Source organism: Danaus plexippus, chromosome 11 (genome assembly GCF_018135715.1).
Source record: "Danaus plexippus chromosome 11, MEX_DaPlex, whole genome shotgun sequence".
NCBI classification, from domain to species: Eukaryota; Metazoa; Arthropoda; class Insecta; order Lepidoptera; family Nymphalidae; genus Danaus; species Danaus plexippus.
Window position 1 is genome coordinate 3,109,347 of NC_083544.1, and position 18,877 is coordinate 3,128,223.

General features: G+C 30.0%; 1 protein-coding gene across 9 annotated transcripts in view; it reads right to left on the reverse strand.

Annotated features, from left to right (window-relative positions):
- LOC116765674 (polypyrimidine tract-binding protein 2) overlaps positions 1 to 18,877 on the reverse strand; it is a 244,960-nt gene that overhangs the window by 56,234 nt on the left and 169,849 nt on the right. Inside the window, exon 1 of one of the 9 annotated variants that reach the window (XM_061521835.1) lies at positions 14,273 to 14,449. The exons of the other annotated variants lie outside the window; for them this stretch is intronic. Coding sequence (XP_061377819.1) covers positions 14,273 to 14,356 — 84 coding nt within the window. The 5' untranslated portion in view covers positions 14,357 to 14,449. Of the gene's footprint in view, positions 1 to 14,272; positions 14,450 to 18,877 lie in introns of those variants that run through there. 9 annotated transcript variants of the gene reach the window in all.

Genomic DNA, 18,877 nt, shown 5'->3' on the forward strand with positions numbered 1-18,877 from the left:
CCGAAAAACTAATTTATTTAAAATTAATTATTTGTAATATTTTCATTTGTTTATATTAAATATATATATATATATATAAACAGTGTATACCTATAATGTCTTAAAAACTATTTTTTTTTATATTAATATCATTTAACTATAGTTTATTATTACGAGTAGTTCCAGTAAACAAAATCTACGGAAGGGTTTTATTTATTTAGGTAAACCACCTTCAAGTTTGGCAACATTTGATATTACTCTATTTGATGGATCGTAAACTTGTTATTAAATAGCTTTACGACTTTTCAATATTTCAGTAGGCACCTTTATTACATTTATTGTTATTTTTATGACAATTCATATGGAGAATTCAAGTGAGACGTAGAATAAAGTATTGAAAAGTTTTTATTTGTGCTCATCAGAATCATCCGTAGATGTAAACAGTAAAATCATCAAATCATACAAATCTAACATATTGTAAGCATGCACTTCGTACATCACCCAATACTAAATCAATATTCAATATCATTATATATTCACAGGCTTTTAGTTAATCCGCTTAAGAACGATGGTAGTGACGAATGCAAGAGCTTACATGTGTTTGAAAGTGGCTTTGGATTTCTCTAAGTGCCCTAACGTATGAACACGGCTGAATAACGTGAGCGTTGCAATGGAAAAGGCACATTTAAAAATTACCCCATAAATTTCTATGACGAACACGTACGTCTGCTACGTGGCTGCGTTTCGTTTTGAGTGCAAGCCGTATTTGAATTGGCTGTCGTCCCTCGCACTTCACATATTCTATAAAACGGAGATTACTTAAGCCAATTTCGTTTTTGTACTCCAGTCATAAGTAAGGAATTTAAAATTGGCAGACTTTATAATAGAGGAGCAATTTTTTAATTAGCATTATCTTGTATTACATACAAGAAGATAAATAGAACGAAAAAAAACTTTTCTGTATATTTCAATTTAAAACGAGCTCCTTATAACTTTATTAAACATAAACAAGTACTTAAAGGATTCTTAAAAATTGGAATGATAATATTCTCCACACTCGCTTCGGAGTTTTTATGCCGGAAACTCTTATAAAAGACATTTCGGCGGATTTTCTTACGTATCCGAGGTATTATTCAAATTAATTTTGCTGCAAGGTAAAAAGTGCTTGTTGGGAGAGCCACCCTCATATTCATACCACTGCCCCAAATTAACATCACAATGACGTGTTAGAAGTAAAAGCGTCAAGAGCTTAATGGGTTCTGTATCATCAAACATAGATCTCCTAATGCCAAGAATAGTGTAAAAGTTCTGATCACCACAAATTAACATTGTTTATTATTTTGGCGGATGAAAAGATTAACATATTTATTTGATGGATAAAAGTATCGTCCATCAAATAAGAGGAAAAATATGAGTTCAACTTTAATTGAAATTATTTAATTAACTGTATTGAAAAATAAATGTTTTTCAGTAACGTTATTTATTTAATAAGTTATAAGTTGAAATTGAAATATTATAAAGAGAGATATTAAGCAAAAAAAATAAACATTGAAAGCGGTAAAAATCTCATCGCAGTTGACAGCACTTTATCGAGTGTCACCGATAAGCTCTGGGTTTATTGTTTTTGGACTACCCTTTTACCTACGGCGTTCTATAAATAAATCAAAAAATTCAGCAAGAGCCCCACTTTAAGGCGGCTTAGCAGAATCGTAAAATTCAACAACTCTCACATCGCTCCCAGGTTATCTTTTGGCTACGTTTATTGTATTTTTAGCAAAATCGTAAAACAGTATGAATATAGCAAACGACCCTTTTGCTGAATGTTTGCTCTCCAAGATGTTATGGCATACAACATCATGTGACTCGTATATTGAATTCAATATTCTTGACTATACGATATGGTTGAATACCAAGTAAAGTAATATTGAAGTTATTCATTTTTCATTTCAAAATAAATCACAGAGTTAACAATAAATCAAACGTGCTTGGGGTCTATCGTTAACAAATATTAAAAACTAATAAAAAATTAATGAGATCTTAGAACTTTCGCGAGTATTCACTGAAATAAAACTAATATTTTTCGGATTTACTACGCTTTTAATATAAGAAATTCTTATGTCGACTGCCCGTGATCACGGTTACTGCAAAGTAATTGAAACGTCTCGAGTCTGTTGTTAAAATAATTATAAACGCATAGTAAATGCGACAAATATTAGTTACATTTTAATAAAAAATAATAATTTTGAAACCTAAATTGTGAGTGAAATTTAAATGATAGATAGATGAAAAATGTAGTGGAACGTGTCGTGACAACATATGATTTAAAAAAGATACGAGTCAAATAACAAAGCCGGTCGTGACTGACGGACATTATAGGGTTAATAATGGAGTTTTATTGTCACTCGATAACGAAATATCAAAATAATAGTAAGAAACATCAAATATTATTATATTTACAATTTAGTCTCTGAAGTAAAGTTTTATTAGTTTACAAAGGTACCAAAGAAAAATAAAAGAAAGCAAATAATTATTAATGGCGTACAATTTGTTAGTAATAATATTATATGATCTAAGACTATATAGTAAGTTAAGGCGTTTGTAATTTTGTCTGCTACTACTATGCAAATAAAATATATCTGTTAACAAAATACAGACAGCTATTATTACAACAAGTAGGGAGCGTTACGGTCATTAATAACAATTTATTTAATACAATACCGCAATTTCGCTTCACGAATTCTAAACCTCTGGGAGAACGTAAATTTGTTATTAAATAGGGTATCGTTCCTAAATTGATTACATAGTTGGCGATTTTAACGGCAAGTTATACTTAGGACTTGTTGTTTTTGTTTCTATCATAACATTCGTGTTAAAACTGTTTTTCTTACTGTCATAAATATTATAGATTCGATGACATAAGCAATGAAATCGTATGCAGATTGGTTTAATCTGCTGTTAAAGAACATTTTTATCAACTTAGATATATTATTGCAGTGACGAAAAATAAATTGAAAAAACATCACGAGAGCACTTACCTCAGTGAAAAACTTGTGAATCTATTTGTGATAGAATCTACAAAAGGTATTTTTTTCACAGACAATACTTTTTGTGAGACCCACTTGCAGGAAACTCGTTTAAAGTTGAGGTCTTCGAAGTTTTCCATTCTCGGGGTAGCTATTGTGGCTAATTCCGAGATATAATTAAATTTGTTTAGCCACACACTGGCTTCAAAATGTTAAGTATATTAAAACAACATTGTTGGCATCTTATATTCTTATTCTTTTTATTTCAGGTATTAAAATTATATTTTGATATAGTGTATTTGTTAGTTGATATAAATTTTACTAAGAAAACTTATCACCGAATTCTGAAAAGATTTAATTTCATACAATTAATTAATAATATCGAGAGCACAGAACTAGTTTTTTTTTTTACTTAAATCATGAAAAATAGATTTTTTTCTTACTTTGCATATAATAAGATGAACAATTTTAACGTAGTTAATATTTGATTTTCTTAAAATAACATTTAAAAATGAAAGATATTTATCCAAAGGACCAATTTATTTTTAATTCGTTTGAAGGATTTTTAAAAAGAAAAATAACATTAATATTGTACAGTCGCGTAATCCATTAGAAAGGAAATTTTAGAAAAGCAATGGAATTACCCTTGGAAACTAAAGTGACCCGCCCGAGGAAAAACAACAATATTCTCGGCTCCTCACTACAAAGAGGCCAGCATTCGTATTATCATTCCATTAAACAAAAGTCACCGGGTTTTGGAGTGAAAACACAGAACTCATTATTCCCGGGGCATAGAGAATGATTAAAACGCTAACAAGATTCGCCATAACAGAGTTGTTCACAGAGAGATTTAAGAAAAACAAGTATAGGCAATAAGGTCTCGTCTTGACTGATTCTTGTTCTGATTCTTGTAGAATTTTTTTAATTCAATAATGTCCCCAACAACATACAACAATAAGAAACGAATTCAATATTGTTTTATAATTTGCTTTCTTGTTCACGTTACGTACTTATATACAATTTAAATTGGTTATTTATGAAGAAAATTGCGTTTAACTGTTTTAAAAATACAGACATCATATCGAAATTCCACCGTAATAACTTAGGTTCTCGTTTAAGACACTTGTGTGTTTAAAAGTTTTTTACGTACAAAGTCGAAACTACTAAAGTTTCTAACTCAAAATGATGTCATATAAATGAAACAAGAACTCAAATAATATACGTCAAATCCAGTACATTTTCGCGGCCCCTAAGAAATTTCTATATTATTTATAATACGCTAGGGAGGATCATTCTCCTCGTTTACCTCGGGATATAGCTGTGAATGCTCGTTTGTCAAATGCGTAGTCATTTATTCAATGATATATTTTCCTTTCTATTCATAGCTAAGGAGTCGGGAGTGATTTCGTCAATGTTTACATAACGCACCTGCGTAATTTTCATTCGCATAAACATGTTTTATTTAGTGGAATCATATATTTAGGACTATTTATTGTTACAGTTTTAGACATAAAAAGTTATCTGTAGTAAGCACATTTGCATTTGCACGTAGCATACATCGTAACTTCATAGAAGCTTTAGTGAATACATTGTCCATGAAAGTGGACAAAGTTGGCCGTAGTTGCTAACGTGGCCACAGCGGTACAAGCTGGTTTGCAAACATAAATCATTTCAACGGACATCGCTCGACCAATGTCGACAAAGGACTATTATATCTATACTGTATACAACCCTCATCTGTACATGTATTTTACAAATATAATTTATAATCTCGTAGGATAGGGAAATCTAAAGTTAAACGTATTATAATCCTTTTTACACAACCAATTTTAATTTTACATAACGTACGATTATAGCATAGTCAAGAGTATTGAATATTTATGATTTGTTATATCATGGTTAGATTGTTTGAAATATTTAATATGTATCTTTTATGTGAAAATTAACAAAATTAAATGATATAAATTTTAATTTCTATACCTTAAGTCTATTCAGTTATCAACTATATGTAGGTATATACCCATTTGTAGGTATATTGCTATATAAAATAAGATTTACCAAGGAAAATGAAACGAGTTGAAATAAATTTGAAGTTCCTAATAGTGAACATTATAGAACCCAATCAATGAGAAGTTGCCTGAAGGCGATGCTCAGTTGTAATTGTTAAAGTTCACAGCATCTGGTTTTGACCTTATAAATGCGCACGGTATATCAGTTAACTCGTGAACACAACACAAAGAGCCTCTTATTAATTAAACTGTGAATGCGTACTGACGGATTTCGCTAGCACTGGATTTACAACCCTGAATTAGACGATGTTTATTCTAATATAATGTTATTATGATTTTATTTAGCCATCATTTTGATATATTGTCATCATTCAAAAGAGTATCTTATTTATATATGACCATAAAATTTTATTAATTTTCAAAAAAACAACATTCAAATGTTTTATATCGAATTATGTATTTTACCAAAATTTAGGATTGTAAAATGATTTTACTTCACATAAAACCGCCACGTAGTAAAATGAACCTTCGTATTTATTATATCTGTTATTCTTTAAAGACATCGTAAAGTTAATAAAGGGGTTTTTGTAACAAGCAGGCGAGCACGTTCGTGATAAGCCCCCGGTCTGGGGTTAAAATCTTTTAAAACGTCGTTAAAACCAACCCCTGCTAACAGACAAAAGCCTAACCGGCTAATTGTTGACGAAAAATATTCACGATGCAAATTCTCACTCTTTACAGCCCATTCGGAATTTGTAGGAAAGTTTACGTCATTAGCCACCAATCTTGGGTGCTTAGATTTATTGTTTTGTTAGAAACTTAACAACCAGACCAGTTGTAAAAACACACTTATACTTAAATCTTATCATATTGTTGAATTCTACATGAACCACTACCAAATTAATCTACACCATATTAACAGAGTATCTGAAAACTATTTTCCTTCTACAAAAGTGTTACCGATTGTAAACTGTAATAGTTACGTACGTAACGTACGTACGTTTATTAATTTTTAACTTCTATACATAAAAGTTTTCACCACCTTTATGAATGGAATACAATTTTAAATAGGCATTTTGCAGTCTACATACATACAGTCAAAAGTCTAAAATATTTTGTTTTGAAGTGTCTAATGAAAACAATATTATATCACAAATTTGAGATTAAATGGAAAATAATCTCAACGAAAGACTGAATATTTCAAGAAAATATTTCATATCTATAAAATTAAAAGGAATCCATAGAAATCCACTCGCTTACCCGCATTTAAGCATTTAACCTAAGCGGTAAATTTTAGCCTTATAATGGAAAGTATTCCTAAATTCCAAACATAAATTGTTAACAACGTTAAGGCATACCATTTTATCTATAATGGCTCTATCGATTAGTTATGAAATTTGGTCGTAACGCAATGAGATACTCGAGTAAGATGCTTTTCTTAATTGGTGAAGATACCTAGCCTTTTGGGGCCACTTCTCCCTAAACACAAAAGGTTCCTCGTGTTCTCTTGCAATCCGATCTATCGCCGCCCTTTCAGTAATTTTCTCGTTAACGGAATGAATAAAACATTTAATTCCTTACTTTTCTTTTGCAACTGCTAATTGTTCTTCTTTAGACGATCATTTATTGGCTTCCATGATAGCCTAGATCACAAATAAAATAAATGTTGTTCTTAAGGCACTTAAATCTTGTTTAGCTTGTTTGTTTCCTTGGGTTTTTGTTAAAACGATGGATATAAAAATAGAGTTTTGTGTAAATAATGAATTTATTATGGAAAATCGATAGAAAAACATGAAGTTAAGAAAATGTTGCATTAACCCAGAATCTTTAAATAGCTCATAACTAATGAAACAGTGCAATTTCAAAAGCAATACGGCTCAGAAATAAACTGGAACGGGCACATTTCCGGCTACATAAAATCCCGTTCTTTAAAAAATCTGCTTATAGCCGCAAAAATCTCTAGCGTGATTTGGGATTCCACTGTTGGAAGTTTCATAACTGGCGTGTGGCGACGGCCGTTGAAGGGTGATCCAAGTCATTTCAAGTAATTCCGACTGCACCTGTAACGCTTCAGTGTAGTCTAGCGCTGAACGTAGCCGTCAATTTTTATTCGGTTATTCAACATACCTATACTGCATTTTCAGTTAGTTATCACCAAATTCATAATCCATTACTTCCGTATTGTCTATCAGTGTTGGATCGTTGTTTTCTATTTGTTGTTACATGTAACGCGGTACTGGTACACATATTTATTTTAAAGTAACAATTCAAAAATATATAATACAATATATATTTTATGAATTACGGAAGATGAAAATCTTATTGAATAATTGAATAAAAATGATATTACAAGCGACACAATTGCCAAGTGTAGAATATTGTGGGTCTCGAAGATTACGTGAGATTTTCATATAAAGCCATCGGACCAATTTCCTCATATCCTATAGGAGACGCGTAATAAGGGAAACTTTTGTACAGAAAAGTGGTTTCTTACTCTAACAGTACAATCAAAATATTCGTGCAAAAAGGTGAATAGATACAATATTTAGATTATTCAGGCTTAATATTTAGGCTTTTGTGAATTTATTTTTAATGTTTATTAGACCAAAAAGTATATTCTCCATTTTTCCTGACATTTCAATGATTACGCAAGTGCAGATTTTTTTTCGGCTATGGCAGTGTTATATCTCAACAAATATATTTCTAAGTAAAAGAAATGAATAAGTAGTTTTAGGGTTTCAGATTCAACATAGATGGGTAGATTATTTTATCAAGGTTTCAGGTTGAATATCTTGCAAAGATTTATGTGATATTGTTGAAAAACATGATTTCGTCAACTTAGCTTTTGTATTTTCAGCTTACCTGTAACAAAGAATAATACAAATCATTACATTGGGCCAACATTATTAAAAAAGAAATGTTCAGAACTTCGGGTCTGTATATTTTTCAAATCAAGCCAAAATAAAGACCGATATATAAGAAAATTTTAAAATAAAACTAATATTTTCGGATTTACTCCGATTTCAATCAATACATGTGAAAGTCTTAGATCTCATTATGATTTTAAAAATCAGTTTCGTCAACGTATGCAACATTTATTGTTATATGCATATGTATGTATGTCATATGCTATTAGTAATATGTGTTAATGTTATTAATAGTTCAAATATAAGTATATATGTATGTATATATTTCTTTGTAAAATCTTTCATTGCATTGCATTGGACAAATAAAATCAGAAACAGAAACGAGACACTTTTGCCCATACTATTAAAAAAAGAGTCGTATAAAGTTAAAATGCCTGTAATATTGGGTTGAATAACAACTTCGTAGTCTGCTAGGTTTTGGTTTATTTATTTGCTGTAACATATTTGTTCGTTTCTGAGTACATTTATATATTTTATATTTACAATAATGTATGACAATCATTCAGTCAATGTACACATACATATATGGTATGTTTAGTTGAAGTAAATTTATATCACAAAGAATAGTAATATAATTATTGCCATCAATATAGATCTGTTTGTATTGTAAGACTAATCGTACTAATTGATTTATAGGATTAATATGTAATTATGCTTAATAATATCCTAAGCTACCAAATATTTTGAATACTATGAAATTAAAACATAAATATTTACACCAAGATATTATCATTTTAAGAAAATTGTATTTTAACGGATACACGGATATATTAATGACATTCTGTATAGCCTTAATTATTTACAGAGTCATTTTATAGATAATTATGAATATAAAAATCTGTTAATTAAAATTAATTACAGTTAATTATTTGTTTCATTACTAACCAGATCCTGTAACGCCTGACAATGACAGCGGTCTGCGGTTGCAGTTTCCACCTGACTCCTTTTTAACTAATTGAGTTATTTATTACACTAATTCGCATATTATTCAGTATTTTTATTGACTCCAGTTTAGAGAAACAAAATAAATAATACATAACCGCGATTTGATTTCCTTCCTAATATTCATAAAACGAATTCAAACAGTTTTGCCTATATGTGAATTCAAAGTAAAAACTATCACATTAACCGCGATGGAAACTTTCGGAGGATTTATTTTTGCGAAAACAGACGATTGTCCGCAGCGGGTGAAACGTTATTGCAATAAATCCTTATAGACGACGGAAACATAACCACCCAACGTTTTCACTATCGATGGCCCACACTAAAAGATGTTGTTTACCCATTGAATTATATAGCCTTTAAATGTACTAACACTCAACTTGAATGGAGGCTCTTTAAATAATTTAGATACCAAGTTAGAACTGAAATTGCTATTTTGTATTAAACCCGAGTTGATAAAAAACATTATATGATAAATTTTATTTTTTATAAAAAATGAAATTCCATTCCAACTAGACGTAACAAGACAGAAAGGCGCTTTCTTAAGTACCCACTTCATCCGTAGTGTAAATTAGTATTCTTTTTCTGTCCAAAATTGGGAGAACATATTGGGACGGAAAAGATTTTATTGGGTATCATTAAGAGGATCCCACGGCGGTTGCGCGAATGGTTCATATATCAAACAAGTTACAGTACATTGGCAGCTAGTTTACGGACCGCATAAAACAGATTTCACTATTGACATTTTTTTTACAAATCTTTTATAAAGACTGTAGTAAATAATTTATTTGATGTACCTCAATGTATCATTACTTAAACTATTATTTGATGTTGCCAAATAAGAGATTTTTTTAAATAATTTATTTTATTATTTATTTATTAATTTTTAATATTTATTTATTAATTGTAATTGTATTAGAACGGATGACAGTTGGAACACAATTTGTGTATTTTATTTATTATGTACATAAAAAAATTTCTTACTCGAGTATATAGGTTTTTGTACATCACATATATAAATGGCAACAAAGTAAACGTGTCGAGTTTTAAACGAACCGAACCCAAAAAATATACCAGGAGTTTTATAGTTTAAGAAAACAATACAATTAACTTTAAAAAAATTATTAAATTACACGTACGATATTATTTTTATTGAAGTAACGAAGGAGAATATCCTGCTCTGATATTATTAGCAAGATTAGATAAAGCTAGGTTCTGGTTAGCCCGAAGCTAGACCCCAGCTTAAACTTATGTACCTATTAGTGCAGCATAACAACAGCGGGACGTTCATGTTATTTTCCACTGTAATTTGAAATGAACCCTATTAACGCCATTTCTAAATACGAAAAAAAAAATACTATATCTTTAAATAGCTCATGATACCATGTGTCCCAGTAAAAACCTTTTATGAACGTAAAGACACTAAGGTTAATTACAAGTATGTAACGCTGAATTTAATTAGGTTTTAAAAACAAAGCTCCGAGTTGCTTTTATTATAAAAGCCAGCATAGGATTTAATGACTCCTATTCAGAAAACTTTTTTATAACGATAGGCACTTTGAGTATACGTAACGACCTTCGCCAAAACGTTGCTTTAATAAACATCCAACAAAAATTACTCTTAAAGTTCATTTTGCTGATTATTTTTATTTAATTTTAGCCAGGTCTGCGGCAGTCTGTTACAACGGTGTTGTTGAACGATTATCATGTTGATGAAAAGCCAACATCGGATAACGATACATGTATATCGAACATAAGTAATCACATAACGATATTACCAAAGTTGATGATACATTAACATTTTTATTTAAAATGAATATGTTAATGTACTCTTTTAAAATAAATACCATCAATAGAAAAGTAATAAAAAAGTAAGCGTTCAATAATTTACAAAAACAAGTCAATATCAATAAACAGACAAATAAGATTACATCTTCGACTGGAATCAATAAGGGAAGATCTCGATCGCAGCTTCCCTCAATAAATATATCGAGATGAGACCGAGATAAACATATCGCTATCTTTGGTTTTAAAATATTCAAACTGCTTTCGTAAAACACATGTAAACATATGAAGCACGTTTAAAACATTGACATATACGTGTATACTCAAGATGGTTTCTTTTTAATCTCTCCTAAGCATGGTTCAATTACCGCTGGAGCAATCAAAATATTTGTTGTAAGCGTTTTGTATCGATTCCTTTTTTTTCTCGGTCTTCCACCGGATGACCTATTTTAGGGTGCTCCGTATCTGTTTCGGAATGAAAGAATATTCAACTTCTACCATAATTAAGGTCTCGTCTCTTTTATGTTATAAAATAAAAAACGTAAAGAACATAAAAAAATATATATTAATAGAAACCGAGATGCGAGTTTTATGACTTTTCAAAAATATTACAAGGAATGCAAGAGTGGCGGTAAAAGTTAGAATATAAGTGTAGGATGACATATGATTAAAATGTATGCTAATTAATTGTATAAATATTTACTAATATGTTTCTATATTTTATTTATAATAGTTAATTTGTAATTTGTATATTCTTTTCAGTGCATGACTATTAATTACAATTACATAATGATGACGTAATGTTTTAGGAAGTATTAAGATGAAGTTGGAAGTTTAATATAACAGACAATTGATTTTATTGCCTATTTGTCTCACATGGGACCACAACCGCTTACCGCTGGAATCAATAACAGTCCTACCACAGAAATAGCTATACAGTACACTCTATAGCAATGCACTATCGTACTAATTGCGGACAAACTGAAGTATCGGAGAGTATTTTAGCTTACTAGTTTTTCGAGGTTTCTATCTAACTTATAAAGCTCTACGTTATTCGAACATTCTGTATGTTCCGAAAGTTAAAAAAAAAAGGTCAAAAATGTGCAATGGTAATTGTGTAAAAAATCGTCCCCTCATATGTGCCGACATGTTTCCGTATCAAATATGACGTATACATATTATCCGTAGTTTAACGTTCTCAACAATATTGAAAAACTGAAAATTTTCAATGAAAATGCAGATTCATATGCAAATTTGACTAAATGTACTTTGAATTAAACATACCATTTTTGTCAAAAAGTCTTGCAATGAATATGAATATTCAGTTTTAGTTATATTTCTGATATAGGATATTATTAGCTTAGATTTATTAGTATAGATAGAATATTTAGAATTAGAATTGTACAATTTAGGCAAAAGGTTCCTCGTTTGAAATTGTTTCAATAATTTTATCTGATATACGGGCATAGCATATATCTATATAATATATACATATAAAAAGTATTTTATTCGTTCGAAAAGATTACAAAATACAGTGAACGTAACACCGCACGGAAGTAAACCCGGCGAGTAATATATTTTTAATTGATGCACACAGCACGGCCGATGTGTTGAGTAAACATTTACGAATTTATTCGAACGACGACAGACAGCCCTTTGTTGGTCAGTTTTTAACGTAACATTAATTGGTGGAAAAGTGTGCAATTCCGAGTGTTTAACTTTTTAAAGTAAATATTAACAGAGTAATGATGAAAGGTTTTGAAAATTATGTAACTCGATGACGTATTATGAAAGCACATTTAATTAAATTAATTATGTGAAAATATTTACTTTGTCAAAATTAATAATGAAACAATGCCTACCTACCAACGGTAAACGTTTAATGTTCGCGAAATTAAAAGCTATTGGAATAATTATTACAGCCGTTTCAATTTAAACAGCGTGCAGGATTTCTAGAAAAAAATTGGCTAATAGTTTTTCAAACTGTGTAAAAAAATTGGATTCCATTTAGCTGTTGGATCCAAAAGAGCTCGGAGCACAGCATCGCTTACACTCAATAAATGCTTATATAGCTACGCAGGTATGCCAGGCAATACAATCATTTTTAATTTCCCTCGTAGGCGCTTCCATTGCACTGAATACCAATTACTACTAACTAGTAAACGTGTGGAATGCGATGCTAGTGAGTTAACGTTGAATTGTGTATTCTATTTATTGAATGTGATACGATGTTTGAAACAATCTGTGTTTATGGACATCCGGCGTGCGTATTCTAGTAAAAATGCGAGTGTTACTACGCTGATTTTTATGTATCGTATATACATAAAACTTAAAATACACTTTGTTTTTTGGTTTTGTCATTAGAAAGCAGTCGGAGAATAAATTATAGAAGATGAAATTAATACAGAAATCATTAGAATCAAATTTAATTATTAATAAGGAAGACACATTTATTTCAAATGTATTTACTTTTGAAATCTCCAAGCTATGTGTTAGAGTGGATAGTTATATATGTTTTACTATCATAAATTCTGTTTTTATTGAAATTTACTTGTAAACTATGTGGAGGGTTAGCTAAACGTCGGTATTCACTGCTGGTGTCTAGTGGCAAAGTTTTTACTGGTCGTCTCGTTCTATTGTCGGCACATTAAACCTTAATACCCAGTTCCATTATGAAATTTAAAACTGTTTCGAAACAATCGCGATTAGACCGGGCGGCGAACAATATTTGTCAGACGCCATAAACTTATTACTCGAGCATTTTAATTTCAGCAAACAATGTATACTAACTTTTTTTAAATATATATTACTGAAAATCATAATCAATAAATTTCAATGCATAGAAGAATGATAAAATACACGCACATAAAAGCAAGTCTAATTTCAAACAATCTATGCCAAACAAGCTATGACAGGTTACATTAGAAAGGGACAGAGCGCTACCAATTTCCGGCCTCTCAGTGCCATTTGATTTATGTTTGCGATTAGTTTTTACTCAACAGGAATACCATGCACTATATGTATGTCAGTCAAAACAAACATCAGTAATACTTATACTGAACGGACTAGTAGATTCAAAACACCGATTATATTTTTTTACGACGAATTTTTTACTTGATATAAATACTCGTACAAATGTTTACATTCATATTTCGATAACACATGTTTTCAGGTAAAGAAAATACATCTAAGACATCGTCCTTGTTACCGGGTACCATCTCTAGCGTTGACAAATGTTCAGCCCGTGACGTAGCAATGCAACTACCAAACCAAAGTTACAATAGAAAAGAACTTTATAAATCTTCGCTAACTCTTTCTTCGTTTATTATACACTTGGAAATATGAACAGCAATTATAATACTATTTCAATATCATCGGTAAACCACCAACTTTTATCATTGTCACCAATTTGTTACAACGGGAAAATATTTTTTGTTTAAAAAATAAAATATTATCAATATGTTTTAGAGTGCATGGAATTTTATTTATTTATTCTAACAGACTTAAGAATGAACGCATGTACTTGTTAGTAATATTTATTGATAAAATATATAAATCTTACTATAATTAAACACATCCTCAGTACATAATATATTTTTTGTCTCACCTCGTCATTTTCGTCATGGACACAACCACGTTCATCATGAGTGTATCGGAGTCGAAATAGCATTTCACGTAAACTAAACACCATATTTAAAATAACACAAATAACAGATTTTTATTGGTTAAGGAAATAAATTAGAAACAGTTAAAGAGAGATGATTGAAACAAAAACAACCTCGACGCCAACACATCTATATCAATTTGACAGAAATCTATTTTAAATATACCTTCTTTTAATAAAAAAAAATAAGGCCAAAGTATAAACACATAAATCCATTTCGAATAGCAATACGTAAAAACAAGTGACGATGGAGAATTATTATCTTAATATAATTTAAAATAATAATAGTATATTTTCATAATAAAATAGAATCTGTGTAATGAATAATATTTATTTTGAACGGTACTTCATATGAATGGAATAAAATCAAAGAGAGAACAGTGTTGCCGATCAGCCACTTGGAAAGGTATTTGATATTATTTCTGGTCCGCGTCGACTTACAATACTCCAGTGGAAACAGTATCGCAGGTCACTGGAGCGAAGGTGTTTTCATCGTTCAATACTTTTAATCTTTCACTATCATGATTTTATTTACTCTCAGAAAGTGTAGCTTTTAATATTTTTGGAGCTAAACATAATTGAAATATTAGTTTTTATATTTTGTACTTTTTTCATATCTCATTTATGTTATAATAAAAAACTATTTTCTTGTCATTTATATTAAGTATCTGAAGTTAAACATGATATTTTTTCATATGACATACATTTATTTTCTTAAAGAACCTTAATAGATTAACCTTTTTGTTCTACCACGCAGCTGTCACCATCGTAACAGTCAATTGATTCATGTATTCAGCCTTGGCTGTCAGTGTGCTAATTACCGGCACGTGTGCATCGACTTCTGACAAGTCGCTACGTGTATGGCCAGCTTAGAGTTTATGAAACGAAAGTTAACATACAAGAAGATTCGAAATATTCACATCTTGCATATAAACTATATGTATTTTTTTGTATACTTTATATTAAACACAAACAACGTATAAAACATAGAGATTACTTCATTTCCAAGATAGGGTCAAGTATGTATAACAAACACGGCGAGGATTTAAGGGCCGAGTCCCACAAAATGTTTTAGGAAGGAAATTGTCTCTCAGAGATTAATAATACTAAGACTCTTATGCATGTTTTCATAGTTAGATAGTAAATAAGTTATGTAAATGGAATTCGAGGTATGATTTGAATATTATTTTTGGCAAAGTGCGAAACGTTTTATGAAATAGTAAAATTAAAAGCTACTTTCTTTAAATTATAATTATTTGTTAATATATAATTTATTTCATCTTTAGACGTTTACCTTCCGAAAAAATACTTTTTTTTCAGACAATAAAAGATGGTTAAGCAACATTTCGTAATTGTTATCGGTAATTTACTTTATTTCGTCTCTTAAGTTTGTAATGTATATTTTAATTAATTGAGTCGATATTGTAAAAGGTAAAAAATGTTTAAGATTTATAAAAAACCTTCTATATACCAATTCGTCTATATAAAACGTCTCCATAAACGTACCCAGAACATCACGCTTCGTAATAAAATCATAAGTAACACACTAACACAACGCCACTTAAGGAAAAACAAGAACATACTCCTAGGATATTCCATTCCCCAAATGTAGTAAACGAAATAAACTTTACGATTACAGCCTTTATAGTTCTATTAGAGGATGGATACTATAAAATTGGTAACATTTATATTGCCATATAAAACAATTTAACACATGCAGACAATGTAATATTGAAAAGTGCTTATAAACTAACACATGCATATACGTTCTGTAAATCATAATAACATATTCTCTTCAAACCGTATTATATCTTTGTTTTCGTTGAATGCGAGTTCTGTAAGTGTGATTAAAGAATGCTTTCGTTGTAATGTATTAACCAGCACTCAAAATAACTACAATATCATTAGTCGGGCACGCTGTTTCTTAGTTCACGATTGAGTTTAAGTATTTATGGGACGGTGAATAAGTGATGCGAATGGGGGGTGCGATCGATTCAAATCAGATTTCAATGACTAGAATAAATTCCATAGAAAACTTTTCTCTTAATATTGTCTTAATTTATGTTGTTTATTAGTTCAATCATAAATAAATATGTGGGTGTGTAGTTGGAATATACTCAGAGATACAAATAATTAAGATTTTTGTAAATGACACTGAAATTTTAATTGTGCATGTATGTTTGTATAACCGCATTATTCTTTAAAACTACTAATCTGATAAAGATGGCAACTTATTGATAAAGATAAGTTTAATAAAGATCAATATAGATAGATCATAAAATACTTCAATGAATAAATTTAGGCTTATAAATGAGTGATAATTCTGTTAGCACAACATACTTAAAGTTTTATATCTAAAAAGTAACTAAAAAATATAAATAACATATCTTTAAAATCACACTCAATATTTAATAGATTATAGATTATTTTTCTTGTATATAAAATCTATCTTGGAAACTTTGTTTCTTTAAAAATAAAATCTATTATTTAATAAATAACATGAAACACGATAGTAATACGGTAATATTGTAAGACGAACGCTCGAACGTCTCTCGTTAAATTATATACATGCCGTCAAACAACACAAAGCACGCAAATGCTTCTTAAAATATTCCTTTCTTATGTAATCAAAGTGCTGTGTTTGGTTGATAAGAATTCCCAGCGCGCCTCAACGGTGGCAACAAATATAACTGTAGGATGAACGAAATTATTTTGCTCATGTATTTATCAAGCGACCTACAATACGGTGCGGACGTTTCATCCAATAGTGTATACGAATTAAATTCAGCAACAACAAAAGACGTTTGACAACAAAAATATATGACGTAATTTAAGAAAACAAAAATCCCTCCCCCGTATGGGGAAGAGATGAGATTGCAAATCACGAGTGCGTGCGTAGCGGTCGTCTTAAGTCGTGTATAAATAAAAATTGATTTAACGCGGATTATTAAAAAGAGCGGCTGGTAATATTTCAATCCCGAAAGCCAGTAGATTAGACATGAAAACTTTTTTATATTTGCTTAGCGTTTCACGGCTGATATAAGTGGATTGCAAAAGTTTTAAGGATGAGCATAAAAATGTTCGAGTCGGAGAAAAGAGAATCAGTATTAAGAGTGTCGCAATAAAGGGAAGTGTTCGTTACCTTCTATGGGTTATTAAGGTACAAACTAAAGGCCTTCTCTGAAGCCAACGTTTATTTTTAATCTTTTATTTATACAACATTAATCTCAAGTATCCTTACATTAAAAAAATGTTTCTCCAGTTAATGTGTATCACATTTAAAACCGTATTGGATACAGTTATATGAGTAACTCTTAAGATATAGGTACGAAACAGAACCCTTTTTAAATTTGAATTAATTTTATCCACTTATATTTTTTATGAAGGTTAGAATTTAAGCATATACATTACGAAATTTTTATAGTCAACATTATTATTTTGCATAGTAAGTACACTGATATCAAATACAAATAAGAAAATTATGTTTCTTTAAAACTTTTCTTTAATACACTGAAAATGCAAGTTTTTCAGCAAGTTTTATAGAAGCCCTGAATCATAGATGGCTGTGACGTATATTATTGTATATAGCAAAAAAAATTAAATAATACCTATGATTAAGTATATTTATATTTTCGTAAATAATCGGCAATACGTAAAGTTTGGGATGAATTTTATTATCAGAGGTAGTGTTACTCGTAATAATGTAATAGGAACCCTCATTATTTCATTACTAATCACGTATTATCGTACCGAAATATGAGTTCTCGCTGTAAACCTCATTTTGCGGAACGGTCTCTCAGATCGTTAATTTGCGATAGCGTCTAACGATAGTGTAGGAGGGAATATTGAAGGGTAAGTCTTATTATGTGGGAAGACGTCGCAAGTATAGCGTTTAACACGTGCAAAAATTAAAAAGTATTTTTTCAATAATAAATTTTACTAAACTGAAGATTTTCTTATGTTATCTCATTCGGTGTTTAGTCATGTTGCAGTATTTAATTGGATTTTGATGGCTGTAGTTAATATATTTTTAATAAGTAATTAATTGGAATTGGGTAATTATTTTTAAACATATTTGGTATACATGTGTTCATTGATGTCATTAGTTTGGTTATCAAAATTTTTTGAACATCATTAGCCTACATATTAGAAAGCATTTCTGGTACACCTAAATTATATACATAATAGCATTAAAAAGAAATATTTTGTCGTTTTTTGCATTAAGTATTTAAATAACTATCTTATAAATTAATAACTACAAAAATCAAATAAGTGATAAAATTATAAATTCAATAGATTATAATGGCGTTGTTTGCAATTTTTCAGGAATCGTCGACTCATGGTAGGGTCTAAAACGAATGGATATTATCTATTCATCGGAGACTCTCGTTATTGCGACCTTTAATAGAACCACTTCAAGGCAAATACATACAAATCACAATATAAACATTAACCTCCCACTTCAGAACTCTATAGAACTTTTGTGAATTGAAATTTCTCCTAAATCTTCAACAAAAGCCCTTTTTAATAAATCTCCTATTCATGATA